This window comes from Bos indicus x Bos taurus, chromosome 1, assembly GCF_003369695.1.
Source record: "Bos indicus x Bos taurus breed Angus x Brahman F1 hybrid chromosome 1, Bos_hybrid_MaternalHap_v2.0, whole genome shotgun sequence".
NCBI classification, from domain to species: domain Eukaryota; kingdom Metazoa; phylum Chordata; class Mammalia; order Artiodactyla; family Bovidae; genus Bos; species Bos indicus x Bos taurus.
In genome coordinates this window covers 67,148,170-67,169,803 of record NC_040076.1, presented here as the reverse complement: position 1 = coordinate 67,169,803, position 21,634 = coordinate 67,148,170, and the positions used below count along the sequence as shown (strand labels likewise).

General features: G+C 48.4%; 1 protein-coding gene across 1 annotated transcript in view; it reads right to left on the bottom strand.

Moving 5' to 3' along the window:
* Positions 1-19,705, bottom strand: part of PDIA5 (protein disulfide isomerase family A member 5) — a 92,831-nt gene extending 73,126 nt beyond the window's left edge. Inside the window, exon 1 of the mRNA XM_027535606.1 lies at positions 19,535-19,705. Coding sequence (XP_027391407.1) covers positions 19,535-19,582 — 48 coding nt within the window. The 5' untranslated portion in view covers positions 19,583-19,705. The remainder of the gene's footprint in view (positions 1-19,534) is intronic.
* Between the last annotated feature and the right edge of the window lie 1,929 nt (positions 19,706-21,634).

The following is a 21,634-nucleotide window of genomic DNA, read 5'->3' as shown; positions in this document are numbered from 1 at the left end:
CCAGATGTGTTGCCCCTAGGCACAACTGACTGGGGAGGGATAAGGTACAACCCTCCTCTCAACCCGACACCTGCCTTTTGCCTCACCCCCTCTCCAAATCCCAGGCAGCACTAGTGGTAAAGAAGCCGCCTGCCAATGCAGGAGACCCGGGTTCCATCCCTGGGTTGGGAAGATCCCCTGGAGGAGGGCATGGCGAGCCACTCCAGTATTCTTGCCTAGAGAATCCCATGGGCAGAGGAGCCTGGAGCACCACAGTCCACAGGGTCACAAAGAGTGGGACACGACTAAAACAACTTAGCACTCACGCACGTACTCTCCAAGTAGCACCCCTCCCACAGGGACTCTTCCAGCCCACTCCCAGCCACCAGCTCCCCCTTCCTCTTCGTGCACTTTTTGTATGAGGCCATACGGACTGCATGGGTGCATAAGCATGCTGCATGGACGTTCCTGCCACCCTTTCAATCAAGACCTCTCTGCGAGGTCAAGGTCTGTACTCTGCCCTGCCCTCAAATGTCACACAGTGGAGCAATGTGAAAACTCCATCCTGCCTAGAAGCACCAAAGCCCCAAATCCACAGAGAAGTATGATCGCCTCTTAATGTGATCCCATTCAGGATGGGAATGAATGGGTGGGTGAGGGGTTTTCCACTTCCCCCACTTAGCTAATGGTCTAAGGAGACCAGCCAACAAGAAACAAGCCAATTCTCCCACAGAAAACCCTGAACACCTTGGGCCCTGGAAGTACCAGGCCCTGCTGCAGGCATGAGAGGTGGGCTGAAAGCAGGAGCAGGGACGGGGAGGCTGTTAAATGTCTGAACAAAACTGTGACACAGCAGAGCCCCTCACCCACACAGCCGGCCAACAGGCCCCTGCACAGCCAGCAAAGAATACCGCGGTTAACACCTGGAGAGACGGAATAAGAAACGCTCTGCCAGGAGACACCAGGCAGGGTGCAGACAAACTGAACCTTGAGATCACCCATCTTCTCTAGGCCTCTACCCCTCAGCACCTTCCCCTCCCTCTTCCAGAATGTTGCTAACCTAGTCCCCCCAAGAGGGTTCTGGAGGAGGAATGTGGTAAGAAGAGGCAACTACAGATTATCCGATGCGCTTGATCTTATAGATCAGTTAGTTTGACCAAAGTTGCATAGCTAATAAGAAGCAGGGCTAGCATCTGAACCCCCGTCTCTCTATGTGACCCCAGGTCCTCTTAGGCCATTGCCTCTTTGTAGCCAGAAGTCTTGCATTGAGTCTGAGCTCCACTCAATAGTGAAGATGCCCAGGCAACATCACTCAACCTTCTACAGACTTAGTGCTTCGCATCCAATGTGGACATAATGATACCTCCCCTTGTGGGACAGCTGTGAGGATGAAAGGGGGTAACTTATCGAACATGCCTTATAAATCATACAGCACTCTAACAGTACCAGTTACTGTAATATATAATGTAAATTTCCATCTCAGCAGAGTACAAGACAGAAATGTGTCCATATTCTAGTGCTTCTAAATATAATCTGCCATTGGATGCAACTTAACCTTCTCCACAGAGTAAAACCATCAGAAGGAGTTGTCCAGGAATGCTTTTTCCTTTATTCTGCCCTGGCAGGATGTGCGCAATGCCTGAGGACCCCCCGCCTTCACACAGCAGCTTTGAGACTACACCAGAAAGTCCACTCCACCTTATTATTACATGTTGTTCCAGAAAGGTCCATAACAAAATGCACATGGTTAAAAGAAAAAAAGAAAAGAATCTGTTGGAAAAACATGTTGATGCTGCTGTTTTTAATCCTCAAATAACCTGGGTAGTCAATAGAAACAACTGCCCTTGACCAGTGCCTCAGAACTCTGACCCGCAGATCAGCGCTCCTGAGAGGCACCTGCATTTCTGGACTGGGGGGTCAGGAAAGGGGAAGGGATGGCGGGCCCTGTGCCCACCTGCCCAGGCAGCACAGCAGCATTCCGCTGGGCCAAGCGACAGCAAAGTGTCCACAGCAGAAACCACAAGAGCACCAAGTCTCAAGGCTTATCCACAGCTTCCTTCCTAGAAAGCCCAGTGAATCCCTCAGGTCATCTAACGGTTATATTCTAACCAACAGCTACTCTCAGAGTACACAAACCACTGAAGCCTCTGCCCCAGCATTCACCCTCACACAGCAGACAGCTTCAGGTCTACCAGAAATACACTGAGGCTGGGGCTTAAACGTAGCACTGTCTGCAGCCGGCCTGGTTAAGAACTCTTTATGGAGGGTCCATCTCCTCCTCACCTTGCGCCATCCCTACTCCACTCCCTAAACTAGGAGCACCTGCCCCTTGAAAGCCCTTAGGATACGTTTGTCCAACACAATAAACATGACACACACGACTGCCACACACTTGACCTTTGCAGAGGTCCTCCGCTGGGAGCATGTTACAAGGTGAGTCTGTGACAGCTCTTGGGAGACCCAGAGGGAGCACGGAAACCAGACAGACCCAGGGCAGTCAGGGAGGGTCTGGGCTGGAGAGTGGTAGGAGAGGGCCGGTGGGGCCAGTCCAGGGTGGGTGGGGTGGGACCCTGAAAGCCTGGCTCGAAAGCCCCATCTGGCTGTGATCTCAGACTGGGCAGTCAGAAGGCTGGAGGTGAAGGGACTCCCCGGTGGGGCACCCAAGTAAAGAGAAATGGTTCACTCCAAGAGGCTCAAGAGAAAAACAACAGAACTCAATGACTATTCATCTGTAAGCAAGGGAGGAAGAGTAGAAGCCGAAATGACCCAAAGGGAACAAAAATCAAAATTGCAAGAATGGAGAAGAAGAGAAGGCTTTTGTTTCCATTGAGGAAGGTGATAATGAGCTTAGGCACAGATATGTGGACAAGACACCCCACCGAGGTGTCCTCCAGACTGGAGAGTGAGACTCAGTGAAGTCTCAGAGGTCAGGGTCCAGAGGGAGAAGTAAGGAGGAGGAGGAGGAGGGACCAGGAGAAAAGTCAGGAAGAAGGCAGGAAGTACCACATCAACGCAGACCAGGGAGGAGACACACAGGCAAAGGCCAGGCCAAGTGCAGTGGGAGGCCAGGCTGCAGAGAGAAGCACACACATGCAGGAGCACAGGCGGCTCAGGGTGGGGAGAAGCGCGGGCTGTCTCCACCAAAGGCGGGGAGCCGCGTGGACGTTTGTGGGCACAGGAGAGGCAGGATTTGCCAGGAGAGGATTTGAAATAAAGGGAACAAGAGGAAAACAGTCAGGATAGGTAGATCCAGGGGAAATCAGGGGACTTGGTGTGCAAAGAGCTCAGATGCTCGCTTTAGTATCTCTGACAGGAGGGTAAGAGGCCCCTATATATGGCCTCAGACAGACCCTCACCTTAGCAAGCAACCACAGGGACAGGCAGGAGCACGGCCCTTTCCTCCCTCCTCTAAACGAAGGGGACTCTCCTCCAGCCGCTTAGCATTCTCCTTTCTCCTCCGCTTCAGTCTAACCTTTCCAGCATGCACACTCCTTCCCTCCCTTAAGATGCAGCTCCAGGGAGCCCTGGATAGCCCTGCCAAGAGCCTTCCTGCAGACTTCATAAGTCACAACCCACAAACCTTGATAACAATAACTAAGGCGACAATAACAATGTTAATGATGCACAAACTCTGTTTTGTCAAGCCCTCAGGAGGGGACACGGCAATGTGTGCGAAGGAAGCCAGCCACCATCCGAGCCAACCATGGAGCTGTTCCTGGGTTTGGCAGGCAAGCAGGCTCTTTACACCCTAAGTCTTTCACTTTGGAGGAAGAAGAGAAAAAAAAAATCCCCTTCTGTTGCCTGTGCAAACTCCTTCTGACTTTCCCCCAATAACTGCTTTCTTTCTGCTCGCCAACCCCAGCCTTCACAGTATTTCCATCAGGGCTGAACTACCCCACCGGCTGGGCTGAGACCCATAAATCCTCCCCTGGGTGCAGGGCAGAACACACCTGGGAAGGACACTCCCTTCTACTGCTGGGGAACACGGGCCCCAAAACCAGGTCCCACTTGCATCAGAGAGCCAGTGCCCCCCATCAGAGTACTGATCCCAGAGCTCCCAAGCCCTGTCACAGCACCCTTCTCAGAACACCAGGACCCAGCATCAGAGAAGCAGTCTCCTCCACTCGAGCCCCTCCCCCAATCAGAGCACAAGGCACCTTGCAGAGCCCAGCAGCCACTCAGGGTGCCCAACACAAAGGCCCTCACCCCCACCCTCTACTACAGCTGGAGGCAATGGGGTCGAGGACACTGGCTTCTCCCCTCACCTTCTGAATAGGTGTCTGCCCGTTTTAGGGCCTGCCGGACACAGGGGCCTCCAGCCAAGAAGCTTGCTCTCCTCCCCCTGTGGTCTCACCACCGCCAAGACACATGGGAAGAGCACTGTGTCTGGAGTCCAGGCAAACCTGGGCTCAAATCCAGGCACTGTCATTTACAGCAGAATGATCTGAGGGGTTACGAGTGTCACTTCCCCACCTACAAAGAGGAGAAGATAATACTGACACCTGCCTTGCAGTGTTGGCTGAGGATCAAACAAGGCAGTTAAACTACACAGAGAACCTAACGTTATGCTTGGCACACAGGACACAAGCCTCGTAATTATCTGTATTAGTACTATTAGAGAGACAAATCACAGGCAGAGCGAGGACAACAGGAGACCCAGCACCACCTTTTCCTCTTCAGGGCCCTGCCTGCAATCAGGCAGGACAGCACGTCCAAGCAGGAAGAAATGTGCACGTACACAAATCCAGCATCAGCACCGAGAATAACTACCCGGCTACACAGCACACGGAGGACGGTCCTTCCTGGCTTTGTGCCCATCTGCCCCTCCGGGACAAGTGGGCACTAGCCTCATCCTACAGATGAAGAAACTGAAGCTCAGGGAGGTTAACTTACTTACCACGGTCACACAGTAGGTCAAGCCACAGAGTTCGGGCCTCCCAGGTCCTGGCCAGAGGTAGTGGCTTACCTCTACCCCACAAGCTCCTAGACTCACAGCACCTTAAGTGGATCCTTCCCAGAAGCACCTCCTTCCCGCGGTTGGGGGAAATCAAATTAACCAGGAAAAGACAAGATCTTCCAGAATGGGCAAGCAGGGTCCCAGCAGGGATTTACACCAACTCTCTACTTCCTGCAAGCCCAGAACACCTGCTGTTGGCCACCCTTCTCAAGACCCTGGGGCAGTCAGCCCAGATCTGCGGTTCGTCAGAGGTGTGTGCAGAGTCTGGACTCCTTTCTGCCTCCTCTCATTCTCTCTAATACATCGCATCACAACTTCCGCTGTCTTCACTTAACCTCACCCACCATCACCACCAGGCTAGACACAGAGTCATGCAATTCTGGAAGATAACAGGAGATCAGTCCTTGCCACATTACACCCTCAGCTTTAAAAAGCTCCAGATCTCTGGGGTACATGCCAGCACCCTCACATTCTCTATAGCCCAGGAGGTTGTCTGTTGTTACAGATTCACTATTCAATGCAGATTATGAAGCCAGAGGTATTCAAGTATGTAAAAGCGACTTGCTAAAGGAGGAAGAGTTGAGGACAGAACTTTAACATTTAGGAAAAAGGGTGGAGGTGGGACTTGACCTTCTTTTTGCTCTGTCACCTGGAAAAAAGATAGCCTTCTTATGTTTGGAGCTGTGAAGAAACTGGTTTAATTTAGTGTAGCCCACATCTTACTCAAAATAGTTTTGAAATGTCAGAATCTAAGTCTAGACTCTTAGGAAGCTGGTGGTAAAGGGATCCAGGAATAAGGTTACAAACACATGACCTGAACCCCAGGTCAGAGAACCACAGCTGGCTGAATATTTGAGAGCTAGAGGTTTGGTAGCAAGAGTCAGAGACCCAAGTTTTGTGCTGGTTTTGATATTTACTGACTGTGTGACTTTGGACAAGCCATGCCTCCTTCTCTGTGTCTTTCTCTGTAAAATGAAGGGGTTGAAAGTGATTTCCAAAGTCCTTTACAATTATGATATTCTGCAAACCTCATCTAGTGACCACTACCAGAGAAGTACAGTGAGGTAATTACACCTCAAGAAGAAACTGCTGAGTTGCCTTGGGCATGTGGCCACCCACATTAAAAGTCAAACCTTTCAGTCTTCCCTGCATCAAGTGTGGCCCTGTGGCTAAATTCCAGCCCCTGGAATGTAAACCGAAGTGTTATGCAGCAACTTTTAGGAAGTGTCCCTAATAGACAGTCTAAGAGTTTTCTTAGTCCCTTCCTCCTTTCTGCTCCCTAGAATCTGGAAAGATGGCTGGAACTCAAGCAGCTACCTTGAGACAATGAGGTGGAGTTCAGTTCAGTTCAGTTCAGTCGCTCAGTCGTGTCCAACTCTTTGCGACCCCATGAATTGCAGCATGCCAGGCCTCCCTGTCCATCACCAACTCCCGGAGTTCACTCAAACTCACGTCCATCGAGTCGGTGATGCCATGCAGCCATCTCATCCTCTGTCATCCCCTTCTCTTCCTGCCCCAAATCCCTCCCAGCATCAGAGTCTTTTCCAAGGAGTCAACCCTTCGCATGAGGTGGCCAAAGTACTGGAGTTTCAGCTTTAGCATCATTCCTTCCAAAGAACACCCAGGACTGATCTCCTTCAGAATGGACTGGCTGGATCTCCTTGCAGTCCACGGGACTCTCAAGAGTCTTCTCCAACACCACAGTTCAAAAGCATCAATTCTTCAGCACTCAGCTTTCTTCACAGTCCAACTCTCACATACATACATGACTACTGGAAAAACCATAGCCTTGAAGGACTTGCTAAAGATGTAGAGTTATCAAAATAGAAGGCACCTGGGACTATGATACCACAGAGGAATATACTGGCCCTGGAACACCCCTTTCCAGACTTCTATGTGAGTGGAATAAAGAATCTCTTTGAGGCACTACCATTCTGGGTTTTCTGGCACACATGCAAATAGATCTTGAGTGCCTACTGAAACAAAAGCTTTAACTAGAAAGAAATATTAACAACTACTCAATTTGGGATACTTCAAAGCATCAAATCATGCATTATACTTTAGATCAACTGCTACAAGGAAGGAGACAGACTATCAAGGGTTTGATTTACTGTTTTCCTCCTAATTACTCGAGTTTCACTGCGCCTATTCCCATCCCAAGTATCTTGGTCACCTGGTGATGGCTACCCACAAATGAAAGAAAAACTAATAACTCTTCAGTTTCCCCACAACCCCAGCCCTTTACTATTAATAGTAAGGAAACCACTGCAGGAGACCAACAGGCCAGGACATCCCTCAGAGTTGAGCTGGGTTGGTTGGTTTCCAGATAGAAGACTCCTCTCAACATTTCTCCATGCCATCTCCAGCCTCCAGAGCCAAGTACTCAAAATCTCCTGAGGCTGCTCAGCACGTTGGAGTCCGGAAGGTTGTGGAAACTAAACATGTTAATGCACAGAAGTCCATGTCCTACCATTTCATCTTGGACAGCTCCAGTCATTAGAAAGTTCCAATCCCTCCCCGTCCCAAGCCATTCTGCCTGCCTACCACACTCTGAAGACAGCAAACACATTCACTCTTAGGATTCTGTAGGTGAAATTCCCCAATTCCTCACGTGCCCCCAAGCCCCTCAATGTCCTGAATAGTCTGCCCTAGACACACCCATGCTCCCAGTTCCCGGAGCTATCCCAAGGCCAGGAGTGGGGTGGCAGAGACTGAAGGGAGTAACGTGCCATATTACACTATAATTTACTTTTGGAAATAAATATCTATGCTTTCATAATTCAAAATACAGGAAATTAATCTCAACACCAATCTTGATTTTTGTATCACAGGTTTTAAAAAAAATTGAAAAACACTGTTAGTGAATCTCTTAAAATATGACACCTGACTGTCATATAGTGCTGGCAAAGACTTAAGCCAGTACAATTCTTTTGAAAAGCTATTTGGCACAATTAATCAAGTATCTTAAAAGCATTTCTGCTTCTCCACGTGGTAATTCCACTTTTGGGAATGTGTCCCAAGGAAATTCGCAGAGATTCTGACACATATATGACTCACTCATTCTTACTCATAAGAGTCAAAAATTGTAAACAACTTAAATATCCAACATCGGGGGAACCGTTTCTTAGAATAAACCACTTGACAGGATGAAACAGGCATTTAAGAGATGTTTTCAAAGATTGTGCAGTGAAAAGATATTTGTTTTAATGTTAAGTTTTTAAAATAGAATTTAAAATGTACATGGTATGATTACAACTATACAGCCAATTATGCTAAGAAAATGACCGGAAGAAAAAGAAATTCACCAAAGTAAGGCTTTGTCCTTGAATAGATTTTATTCTTCTCCTTTGTGTATTTTTCTAACCATAATAGGCATACCTGATACAAATACTTTTTTAAAATTACCATCATTTGGCTACCATCATGGAAACAATTAACAATCTCCAAGTATTTCTCCACTACAAGAAAACGTAACTTCATAGACGAGAAATCTGGCAGAAAACTCAACTAAGGGACCAACATCAACACCACCAGGAATGGGTCAAATGAACATATGTTTCCTGATAAAAGGTACCGAAGGAAGGGAAACATCATCCAAAACAAAACTGAGGGACATTCTTCAAAAATGCCAACGTCCCCAAAGGCAAAGACTGAGAAAGTGGCCCAGATTAAAGGAGATTAAAGAGACATGACAATTAATTTCAAATGCAACACGTGATTCTAGATCAAGTCCTGAGCCAAGTGCTACATTCCTGATTTTGACTGTTGTTCTCTGGTTATATAAGAGAATGTCCTTCCCTCTTAAGAAACAATAAAGTATTTATGGGACAAAGGAGAATTGTGTCTGTAAACTTTATATATGCAGAGGGAGAGTATGATAAATGTGATAAAATGTTAATATTTGTAGAATCGAGTGAAAGGAAGATGGAAATCCTTTATACTCTTCTTGCAGCTCTTCTCTATCTCAAAATTAGAGCTAGGGAAAAAACACCTAAAATAAGACAGAAAAAAAAAAAAAAGAGAGATGCCCAGATGCCCAGAATACAACCAAATACTGCCCCCGCTCTTTCACAGGCCTCCTGATACCCTCGACCATCTATCTCAGCGTTCACTGGCACCTTCCCAAGCGAGAGCAGTGCTTATCTTCCCCTCTTCACTTTGAGCAGACTGACTGCTGGCTCCTCTGTTCACCTGACACGTAGTTTTTAATAAGAACTATTCTACAGAATCTGCAGAGAACTCTGCATGCAACGCATACCTAGAATGGCTCTGACGAGAGAGAAAAAGAGAGAGAGAGAGAGAGAAATGTTCATTTTTAAATACAGGTTAATTTATGCGCCTTAAATGGACAAATTGTAAGCATCTGTCACCAATCACCATGGCTAAATACCCTCTTCACAAGGAGCTAAGGCCTGACCTCAAACCAAGTTTGAAGATTTCACCACTGATATTTCCCAGTGTTCAAAAGTCCACCACCCAGCAGCCTTTGAAATAAAAATGAACGCTGCCTGGATGGCACGTGCGTGCGTGCGTGTGTGTGTGTGCGTGTGTTTGTGTGGCAGAAAGACAGAAGCCTGGCCCTTGGAATGTGGACCCCTGACTAGCTGCAGCTGAGGAGCTAAACGCGCTAAAGAAAGAGAGGGAAACTGGAAAGCACTCAGCTGGGATGGAACCCAACCCGAGAGAGGACTCTTTAATCCCAACACCAAAGGTCTGGGGACGAGGCCATGATCATTCCAGGAGCTGTGAGTTTAGAGTGTTCATGTGTGCCCAGGAGCCAGCAAAACTGCTCACATGACTGTGCAGCTCATTCTCTTGACAAGTGAATTAAGTAGGTACTTTCATTATACCTAGTCTATAGATAAGGAAGCCAAAATGAAGAGTTAGAAACTTGCTCAACATTACCCGGCAAGTAGGTGAAAGCTCTGACCCGGACCCAAGATGAAGTGGGAAGACCAAGAGCCACGCACGTCTCACCACTTGCTCCCGTGAATGCAAAGCCAGGTTATGTCTTATATTTTGCTTCCTTTAAAAACCACACCTTTGACGTGGGCTCCACAGTTTTCCCACCCATTTTCCATGGCACAAACGTGACTGTCAACAAGGGGCAGTTCGGGGGCAGGACGACTGATCCAGGAGCTTATAAAAACAGGGTTTTTTATCCTGAAATTGCAACTGCAGTGCATTTAACCAGGACTTAAGTCCCTAAAGCTTTTAATGTTGTGGAAAACCTCTTCAAGAGCCAAGAGGGCTCTGGGCTGCTGCCAGCCTGGTGTGCCAGGCCTGCTAACGAGGAAGAGCTGGAGGAGGAAGCAGAGAAGTAGGCAGCAGGGCCCGAGGAAGAGCAGGTGAATTCCCACTTCGGAAACCCAACCCTGTCTCAAAGCTCCATTAATTGAAAAGAAAATAACAATTCAAGGGCTCATGACCCATGAGATACATCTGTGCTTTGACATACAGTATTTCACTCAATCCCCTAAAGCTGAGAGTTGAAATAAGTATTTTCTATCCCTCAGGCCTTAACCCAAGAGCAGAGTTATAAAATCACTTCAGTGGGTTACCACGAGCATTTTTTTAAAATAACAGTAAGAAGGAAACATCAGTGTGTACATTGGTAGCAAGACTGTGTATTCAGTGAAAAATCTGCAACTGTTATGTTCATATATAGATATATGTACTTGGTTATAAATGTAAAATGCAAAACTGTTCTTGCAGGAATTGCAGTAAAAATGTTTGAAAACCTGCTGTAAACAATCTGTGTGGGAGGTGTACCATCCCTACTTTAGAGATGTGAAAACTGAGGTTCAAAGAAGTAAAGGCACTCAACTTAGGTGAAGCCTAAAACAGCAGAACCGGGACTCAGAGGTCTTCTAGGCACAGATCACAAGCTCTTGTCTTTGCCTGTCAGTGCACACACTCCCCACTGATGTCCCGCAAGCTCTCTCCACTCCCCAGAGCTCCACCCAAACAAGACCTGAGAGGCCAGCAAGTCGGCTTCCCCTTCCAATCTAGCTACTGAGTGCAACCAACTGGAAAGAGCTTCAAGGACAGCGGGAGTCATCTCTTCTCTGCTACCTGTTGTGCACAATTCCCTCACTGCCCACAGAAAACAGCAAAAACGGCACATGCTCCAGCCAAGTGAGTCTCACAGCGTCACTGGTGTATGTGGCTCTTATTATGGGCAGACGTTGTGTCATGCCACTCGGCCCAAAGAGGCAACTCTGGCTGGCAAGATATGTCCACCACGTAAAATTAATGTTAGCTTGTAAACATCTCTGGTTTGTAGCTACACAACGGCAGTAAGTAAAAGCTTTCTGGAAAGATAGCTTTCTGGGCCTCATCCTTGAAGAAAATCATCTTGTGGGTCTGGAGAGACCAAGAATCCATTTTTACACATACCTCTTTGAGGTGGTTGGAGTCACAGCTGGGTTGGAAGGCCACTAACCCATCTTTCAAAAACCTCCTCTCTGGACCCCATACCACTCCCCACTCCTTCACAGCCAGAATTTTCCACCTCCCTCCTCCCCTTCTAAGCAGTCCTCAGCATCCCTCAGATCTGCCCCCACCACCAAAGAGGCTCCTGGTGGAGGTTCGGCAATGACCTCCATGTGGCTGACCCAACAGGCACCTCCACTTCTCCTTTTGCTCAGCCCCAGCACAACACACTTGGCCTCTCTTAACCCACTGCCACCATCCTGTAAATGCAGAAGTTCCTCAGGGCTCACTCAGTCCATCTTCTCTACCCGCCCCACGCTGTCCCCTGGGGTACCCCACCTGAGCCGCACCCCTACATTAACAGCCCCACCCAGACCTCCCTTCTGAGTGCCACAGCCTCACATTCTGCTCACTCCGTGGCTCTTCAACAGGGATCCAGTATAATTTTCAAATTTAAAAACCCAATTTTCATGCAAAGATTGAGCATATTTCAAAGTGTTATTAACTCAATAAGGGGTCCACTAAAATGACAAAGCTAGGTCAAAAGAGGATGTAAGAAAGGAAAAAAAAAAGGTTAATAGAAATATTTTTTTAAAGAAGTTATAGGGAATTCCCTGGTGGTCCAGTGGTTAGGACTCCACACTTTCACTATTGGGGGAACTAAGATCCTGTAAGCCCACAGCCAAATTCTTTAAAAAAAAAAGATGTTATGATCGATGAAAAAAGGTATGATATGATTGCTAAATGAGATAAAAAGCCAGTTAATGTCCTGAAGACTCTCTCTTCCCTAACAGAAATCATCTGCATCCTTTCTAAGTTTACAGAGTATGGGTCTTAAGAAATAAAATCATAGTGACAATCCCTATGGGCTTCCTAGACAATGCTCCAGTGTGACATTAGAAAGTCATGAAATCAGATTTAATTTCCAAGTTTGGGGATAATTTTTCTTACACTGGGGGTCTGTGAATTTGGATGGGATCTTTATTTTCACTAATTTCACTGAAATTTAGTCTTCCCTTTATTATGAATGTAGGTAACCAATTACAGTTGCACTGACAACGTCCGTGACCTTGTCACCAATAGAAATCACATCTTCTCAGAACAAGAGGATTATTGCAGATATCTATGCTCATCACTACTTACAATTTATAGAAATTATCAACTCTGTCACTAGATCTTCCTACATGATGCATTAAAAAAATACATACTATTTTGTCACAATTTGTTAAAATATTTTGATAACTATTTCAATATCACGGGTTTCTGCTATAATCCTATGCATACTGTTTTATACATTTAAAAACATTTTTTGAGAAAGGGTCCATAAGTCTTCAGAGAGGCCTTTTCTGACGCCCTGCAACAGGGTAGGGACCCTTGTTACACACGCTCTAACCACTTTATCTCCCTCCTTCTAGCACTTCCTACTTGAATTAAATAATAAATTAGTGGCCTCTCACCAGGCAGAGGGAGGAAGGGATGGTATCCATCCTTTTTATCAGTTTGTCCCCAATGCCTTGGCACAGTATATCTGGCTCATAAAAGAGTCTCATGAGGTGTCTGTTTAAAAAAAGATCTGTGGAATGAATGAACATGATATATGTAACACGCAGACGGTGGTCCATGTTCCTTTGAAATAAGGAGCATGTACAACACCCCGCCTGGCAACCCACTCCAGTGTTCTTGCCTGGAGAATCCCAGGGACGGGGGAGCCTGGTGGCTGCCGTCTATGGGGTCACACAGAGTCGGACACGACTGAAGTGACTTAGCATAGCATAGCATACAACACCCTGCCCAGGACCCAGCCAGGTCAGACTCCTTGGTGACAGCAAACGTGCTTGTTCCTCGGGAGCCTGCCCTACTTGGCCCTGGAGCAGAGCTTTCCAGCCAAGCCCACGACTTGGCTCAGAAGCTATATCACCCTTATGTTTAAGCCCCAGCATAAGCCCTCGACCTCGATCTCCATGAATACCTTCCAAGGCAAGGATTAAAGGATCTGCTAACGAATTAAAGACATTTGCTCATGCCAAGGTTAAAGGAATGGTGGGATTCTTTGCGGTGATGGATCTCTACTCCTGCCCCGGCCAGCTGTGAGGAGCGGGATACCCTGAAGCCGGGCACAGGCTCATGACCAGGCCATCTGGGCACAGAGCACACATCCAAGCTGGGGGCTCAGTATGACTTCAGGGAATAAAAAGATACAAAAAGGCTATTCCAACCCCACATCCCCAGCCCTCACCACATAACTGCAAAGCTAATTATTTAGAAGTGACTGTAAACTGGTGAATGGAATGAGGCCCTGATGGACGTAGGTGGTCACAGGGGACAGTTACCTAGAGCCCTGCAGGGAGGGTGATGAGAAGGGCAAGGAGGGTGGTCAGTGAGAGCCTGGCTGCGGCCCCGCCTCCCGTATTCAGGCCATCAGGGAGCTAAAGAGCAAGGATCACGGACACCCCAGGTAACCGGCTGGTGCTGCTATTTCAGAAAATAGCACCTGCCAAGGAGGCTGCTCAGTCAGATGACCCATTCATCTGTCTATGCCCTCCCCTTCCAGGCCATGTCCATCAATGGTCTCTCTCTCCCCACTCTCTGTCAACTTACCCATCCCTCTCTTGAAGTAACAGTACTCAACCAGCTCATCTCACCCAGCTCGTGTGGGACGCAGAACTACACAGACGTGAGATACACCGAAATACTTTGCAAGCCCTCTACAATGTACCAGGTGTTTTATAATTCTCATTGATAGGTCGATGGGAAGCCAGAGACTCAGGTCAGTGCTGCAGGATGGGCAAGGCACAGTGCTCCTTCCCTCTCCCACCAAGATGCCAGGTGTGGGGGAAACGAAAGGAGGGCAAGAAAACCACCAAAGTCCGGTAATGCAGGAGAACTTAGGCTCTCCTACACCCCGGGGGTCACTCTCTGGTCCACTGTCAGCCTCCCAAACCTACTACAACCACCAAGGGAAACACAAGAGCCTCACCAAACAAAACCACAAAGCTGGGGCAAACCCTCCAGGGAGGCAGTGTGGTTGGTATCTCCAGTCTCAAGAGAGGATCCACTTTCAGAAAAAAAGGGAAGAAGCAGAGCACTTAAACTCTTAGCCCTTCTGCGCACACACCCCCACACCCCCTACCCATCAGGAGGCTCTGAAGGGCCCAGTGCAGAGGGGCAAGGAGCCATCAGGACCTCGGCTCCAGGGACCCATGATGGCAAGAATCCAAGAATCCTATGGTTCAGCCCCCTACCCACGGCTCACAGCCTCCACTCACAGCCCCTCTGGCCCTTCACTGGCTTCCAGGCACCCCTTCTCCAACCACCCGAGGTGCCTGCCGGCTCCTATTTATTGGGCGTGCCCATGTGCCATGTGCTGTGCTGGGTGCTCCCTGTATTATTTCTGATCCTTTCTACTCTGCACAATGGGTATTATTACCACTGCTGACAAACAAGAAAATAGGCAGGGCCCAAGGTCACACAGCTCCTGAGTGTGGCTAAAAGCTCGTGTTCTTTCCGTAACATCACACTGGACTTCATCTTATAGATAACAGAGAAGAAAGTAAGAGGAAGAAAGTGTTGTTTTGGGAAAATTAATCTAGTCTCTCCCGCTCCAACTCAACCCTGCACCGTGGCCTCACTGTTCTTGTTATTAAAAAGGGCAACTTTCGGGGGCGGGGCAAAAAAAAAAAAAAAAAAAAAGGGCAACTTTCATCATGTCTCTCCATTGCCTACAGATTTGAGTCCTGAAAGCTTTGCCAGGCATCTAAGGTTTTTTTTTACTGGATTCACTTTTCTAGTCTTATTTCCCCAGCCCCAGACTCAAATCCTTCTGTCCATCTAGCCTCGTCCATTGCTCCTCATTGCCTACAATTCTGTCTTGGATTCCCTGCCTGCAACACTGATTCCTTCCAGCAAATACGGACCAGGGGTGACTGCATGTCAGGTTTGGGCGAGGTGCCAGCACACAGAGGATCCCCACTGTCACAGAGCCCAGGGTCTGCCCTCCTTGTGAGGCATAAGCTGGGGCCCTTCTCTGGTCGCTGGGTGCCCCAGAGGCTGACCCTGGATAGGATCCACAGCACCCTGTTTGCCGCTCCTAAGGCACCTGGTCATCCCCCCAACTCACGTGCCAGTTCTGTTTTAACACTTCCTCTGTAAAGTACTTATTTCTGTGGGAAAAGTGCACTCCAGGTTCCAAGCAGCATTATAATTGGCAATTAGGCCCCCAGGCCAGCCCACAAGAGCCTATTAAATATATAATGGTGTAGAACCTAAATTCGTATACATTAAAAGCTCTGCAGGAGAGATGGGGCAAACATCTGCTGCTCCCTGCACCTCCGCCCCCTGTCCCACCAGGTTCTGAGCTTCATGCCACCCTCAGGGGCAGAGGCCTGGGCAGTGGCGAGGGTGGAAGGAAGCAGGTGGGAGCTGGATGACATAGATGGAGTGGGAAGAATACCCATCTGTAATTCAGGAGCCTGGCTCTCACACCCGCCTTGTCTTTACAAACTTGGTGGCCTCACGTGGGTGAGTCCCTTCTCTCTCAAAGCCTCATTTTTCTCTTGTGAAATCAGAGAATTTTGAATTAGGTCAATAGTTCTCAGACTTCTGATGCTCACAGAGTAACAGGATGTATTTTAAAATATAGTTTAAATAATTAAAAAATATATTTTTAAAATGTTAAAATATATTATGTATATAACATACATATTTGAATTTAGATTTTATCAATCGAAGGCTTTTTTAAAAAATCACATTACAGTATCACTGCTTTCATCTTTTTTTCCAAAAGGACACTCTAAGCCACTCTCCCAGCACCCTCTCAATATGGATACCATGTCAGAGAAATTAAGTTTTTAAACTGGAAATATTTGGAATCATGAAAAAAAAAGAAAGAAAAAGTTCACCGTTGTTATTTTTCCCATTTGTCTATGAACCTGTGAAAAGGTCATCACAGGCCCACTCCGGGCCTTGGCCTGACACCGAGACCCTTGAGCAGGGTAAGGTCATGTCCTCCCAAGTTCTGGATGGAGACTATAGGACAGTCGGCATGGATGGCCTGAGGAAGGGCTGACTGCAGGGAGGAGCTAAGTGGGACAGCATGAAGGGCCAGGCAGCCACAGGCGTCGGGGACAGGACAGCCTGGCCTCCCCAGCTGCAGGCCCCAGGCAGGGACACCCAGCCTGGAAGGCTGGGACCAACTTGTCCAAGTGTTGACTGCACCTCTTTCCACGTCACAGTGTTGGAAGACTGGGAGTCCCCAAAGAAACATTTTTTTTTAAGTTCCTTTACTAACTTCTGATTAAAAGCTAATGCACATTCATTAAATTCAAGAAAACTTGGGAAATATAAAAAAAGCCTAAACAAAGAAGTAAGCAAAAGTCACCCACAACTCTACCTTCCAGAGCAATCACTGTTGACATTTGGAGGTTTGGCTAATCCCTCACTTCTATAGCTAGCTTCAGCCACCCTGGGGTTCCGTTTTGTATCCCGCTTTTCCCCTAATTATCATACACAAGTACTTTTTCATGTCCTTAGATAGTCCTCATAAGCATTATAAAATATTTTGACAACAAATCCAGCATTCTAGCAAATACATACATCCTTTATAAACATCACTTTCCATGGTATGGGTAGGGCTACAAGTCATTTAAACATGGTGCTACTGTTAAGCATGTAAGCCACTTCCATATTTTTTTTTTTTTTGCCACTTCCATATTTTTGCTACTGTAAAAAATAGGATGTGTGTACACCCCTGTCCATGAATCTCTGTAGACCCCTTCACACTTCTTTGCATTTCTTGGGTCACAGCCCAGTGCCCTGCACATCTCAGCTCTCAGTAAAGAATGAGTGAACAAAGAAACCCAATCCACTCCCAGGAGCTGGGGAACCCTTATCACATGGACACAGTTTATATTCACAGAGGCCCATCCTGGTGTCCGGCTTCCTCAGTGGCTCAGTGGTAAAGAATCTGCCTACAATGCGGGAGCCGCAGGAGACATGGGTTCGATCCCTGGGTTGGGAGATCCCTGGAGGAAGGCACAGCAATCTGCTCCAGTAATCTTGCCTGGAGAATCCCACGGACAGAGGAGCCTGGCAGGCTACAGTCCATAGGGTCGCAAAGACTTGGACACAACTGAAACAGCATAGCATGGCACCCTGGTGTCCACTCACCACTCATCACTGACTCTACACCTCAGTCTCACACCTGCTAAGCCAATCTTGGGCTTGGGGAAAGGAGAAAATGCCAATTCCTTGCTGATGACTCCCAGGTTCTAGTGCTCTCAGCAAACCTACCCACTCTCCACACCTCCCAGCGGAGGGCATCAGCAGATCTCAACTGCCTAGATGACTCCCACACTCACTCCTGACAGCTCAACTCACCCCTCAGGAAAGTCATGGCTGACCTTCCCTGCAAATTAATGTACAGCTCTCCTTCAGTGGTGCTCCCAGAACTTCGAGTATGGGTACTCACTCTTCTGTCTTTATTTGCCCACAGGACTGACTTCCCTGCCCAACTCAGGGCAACACCAGAGGGCAGGAACAATGTGTATTTTGCCCTCGATCCCAAATCCAACCCAGTGCCAGCCAATAAATGAATGTTTGCCGAATGAAACTTCTTTCTGGTCAGAGTCCCAAGTCTTTCATTTTCACAGGAAGGAAAAGGAAGGGGAAGAAGAAAGTAGACCTCCTAAAACAGACTGCATTCAAACACCTTTCCCGGGTGGCACTGGAGATGGCCCCCTCTACACAGTCCAGCATCGCGGCCTGGCACAGAGACCATCCAGGCCAACTGGCCGAGGGAACAGAATGCAAACAGAGCATCAAACAAACCTAAACAAACCTGGGAGAGTGACACTGCCCTACTCCAGCCCTGCTTCTAAGAGGGAGAAACAGATCTAGAGGGACAGGGAGCTTCCTTTTCTACCCACTTTCGGACAACCAGAAACTACTGGGCCACTCCTCAATGGCGATCCCAGAAGGGCACAGTATTGAGAGCTGGAAGTGTTTAAAACAACTCAATCCACACTCCATTTTTTCTCCTCATGCGTTGTCCAGCATCCTTGCCACACCCCAAAAAAACACAAAAAACTGGAAAATCCAGGTTGAAAAGAGTTCCAGCAGCAGGAGTCTCTCTTCAGGAGCTTCAGGAAAAGAAGGAGCCAAAACTGTCCTATAATCAGGGAGACCAGAAACTACAAGAGAGGTATGGAAGGAGACGGTATCACACACCCACGGGAACACCAGGGCCAACCCCCGGCCCTGGGTGCTGTGGACACACCCATTCCGACCTCTCTCAGCGATGCCCTGAGGTACACTCTCCATCCCCAACCCCAAGCGTAGCAAATTGCTCCGGAGATCCCACACTCCCATAACCCTGGCCCGTCCCTCCTCCCCTCTTGTAGGGTTTCGAAATTTAGAGCTTCCTCCTCCAATTTGTCATCCTGACAACCGGGCGGGAGGTGGGGGGTTGGAGTGGTATCTAAAGCGTCCCCATTTCATGGATGAGGAGACTAAATCACCTACATTAAACGATAGGCCGCATCACAAGCCAGAAAGTGGCTGGAACCTCAGTTGGGTAAAGGAGCAGAACTCCCCGCCCGGGCGACCCCACCCGGCCCAGCCAAGTCTGGCCGGCGGGGGCTGCTCGGGAGGGCAGTCCACGAGGTGGCCGGCAGTTTCCCGGCTGCTCAGGGCCAAAACCAAGAACCAGACGGCCCTAAAACAAGGTTTCCGGCAGTGCAGGTGCCAAGCATCCCCTTCCTACCCCAAACTCACACAGGTGCAGGGCCCCGAGTCTGGGGCGCAGTGCCCCCGCAAGCCGCCGGCTTTCAGCCCTAGCCCGTGGCCGCCCCCTGACCTGCACCCCTGTATAGTCGTGTCCACCGCGCAAGCCCCCAGCCAGCGATTGCCCAGCGCCCCCAGGCTCCCCGACTCCGGGCTCCTTTCGACCTTTGAGCGCCGAAGCACTCCGCAGGGAGGGCACGGCGACCGCTCCGCCGCCTCCCGCACAGCCACCGGGTCTCCGCCCGTCCAGCACGCATGCCCCCACCCAGGCGCCCGGAGGCATCATCTCCCCGCAAGCCCCGGGAGCGCCGGGAGCAGGGAGCTTGGACCTGCACGCCGGGCGCACGTGCCGTCCCGGCCCGAACCCCAGTGCCACAGCCTTACCCAGACTGCCAGCGGCAGGAGCAGCCACGCCGGCACGACCCGCGCCATCCCTGCTGCCGCTGCCCCCAGCCGGCTCCGGTCCCCACTCGGGCTCCCGCGACCGCAGCTTCGCCGGGTGCAACCGCCGCCGCCACTTCCCAATTGCTCCCCGCCTCCGAGTTCCCGGTGCCACGTCTGCCAAAGCATGCGCACCACGCTGGGAGAGCCGGCCCGGGAGAAGTGCGTGCTGGGAGTTGTAGTTTGCAGCACGGCTGAACTTAGCCCCCTGGCCAGGTAGAATCAAGAGCCTAGTGCCATATGGTCAAGGTCAGAGTAAGGGAAAGCAGTTAATATGGGAGGCTTACTCTGTGCCTAGAACTTTAGAAAAAACATGTCCTTCGGCTCACAGAGAAAAGTTTTATTTTCCCCACTTTGAGGATGAAGAGGTGGCCCAGAGAACTTAAGTCATTTGACCCAGATCACATAGCCTGCAAATGGCACAGTCCAGTGCTGCTTGTGGAGGGCCGAAAAGCCCTCATCCCTGTCTCCCACCTACTGTTGCTTTTTTTTCATTCAAGAAATTTTTATTGATCTGTTGGAAAACAATTTGACATTTCCTCAGAAAGTTGAATACAGATTACCATATAACCCAATAACCACATTCCTGGGCATGTACCCCAAAGACTTGAAAACAGACATCCAAACAACTACTGTTACACAAATGCTCACAGCAGCGGTATTCACAATAACCAAGAGGTGGAAACAACCCAGGTGTCCACTGAGAGATAAATGGATAAACAAAATGGGATATATTCATACAGCGGGATATTATTCCATCATTAAAAGTAATGAGCTACTGATACATGCTACAATGTGGATGAAGCTCGAAACTATTATGCTAAGAAAGAAACTAGCCGCAAAAGTATGCATATTGTATGATTACATTTTTATGAACCATCCACAGGCAAATTCAGAGGCACAGAAAGTAGATTAGTGGTTTCCTGGGGCTGAGAGGAGGAGGGATTGGCGAGTGACTGTTCAGTGGGTGCAGGATCTCCTTTGGGGGTGATGAAGATGTTTTGAAGCAACACATAAGTGATGATTGCACAACCCTGTGAATGTACTAAATGCCACTGAATTGTACACTTTAAAATGGTTATTTTTTATGTTTTGTGAATTTTATCTCATTAAAAACCCTTTATTGAACCCATTCATGTGCTAAAACATTCATGCATGGAATCAGTTATTCATTCAAGAATGTTTATTGAACACCTACTATATTCTGAGGTTTGAGATGGACAAGGATGTACAATCTAGGATTGATAGGTTATAGCTGAAAGAGCTTTTCATACTGTCTGGAGGTCCCAAGCTCAATGCCTAAAAGTCATCCTTGATCCATCCTCACCTCTCAACAGGCCCATTCAACCCATCACCATGTCATGTCAGCTCTACTGCCAAAATATTGGATTGGCAAAAAAGTCTGTTCAGGTTGTCTATAAGATGTTACGGAAAAAAATCCAAACAAACTTCTTGGCCAACCCAATATCTCTCTTCTGCCACCTCTCAAGTCTAAGTTACTGACATGTCTCACCCCATGCAAGGGTGAGACTGCTCCTTCCATTTGCTGCTCCTTCCTCCCTATATCCGCTACAATACAGTTGGATTTTGTTTGCCATTTCCTTGAAACCCTCCAATGGTTTCCCATTGCCCATAAAATGAAATCCAAACACTTCCGCATGAGCTGTGAGCCGTGAATGGTCTGGGCCTGACCTCTAGACTTCATCTACTGTCTCTCCTCTATGTTGTCTACTTGGCTCCAGTTACACAAACCATTATTTCCTGCACATTCCCGGCCATCAGAGCTGTTCCTACTTCAAGGCTAGTACTTTTCCTATTCTCCCTGCCTTAACACCTTCCCTGGCCCTTGGTCCAGCTGCCACCTTCTCATCCCTTCAGGGCTTGCCTCTATGTAAGACAAAGGCCCTTGGAGCAACCCATTTAAAGGCGATTATACCCTCTCCACCCCAACCCCCTTATTCTCTAACTCAGCTTCCATTGTTTCTTTGCTAGCACTTACCACATTCTGCAGTTACTTCTTTAGCTGGTATGTTCATTTTCTGT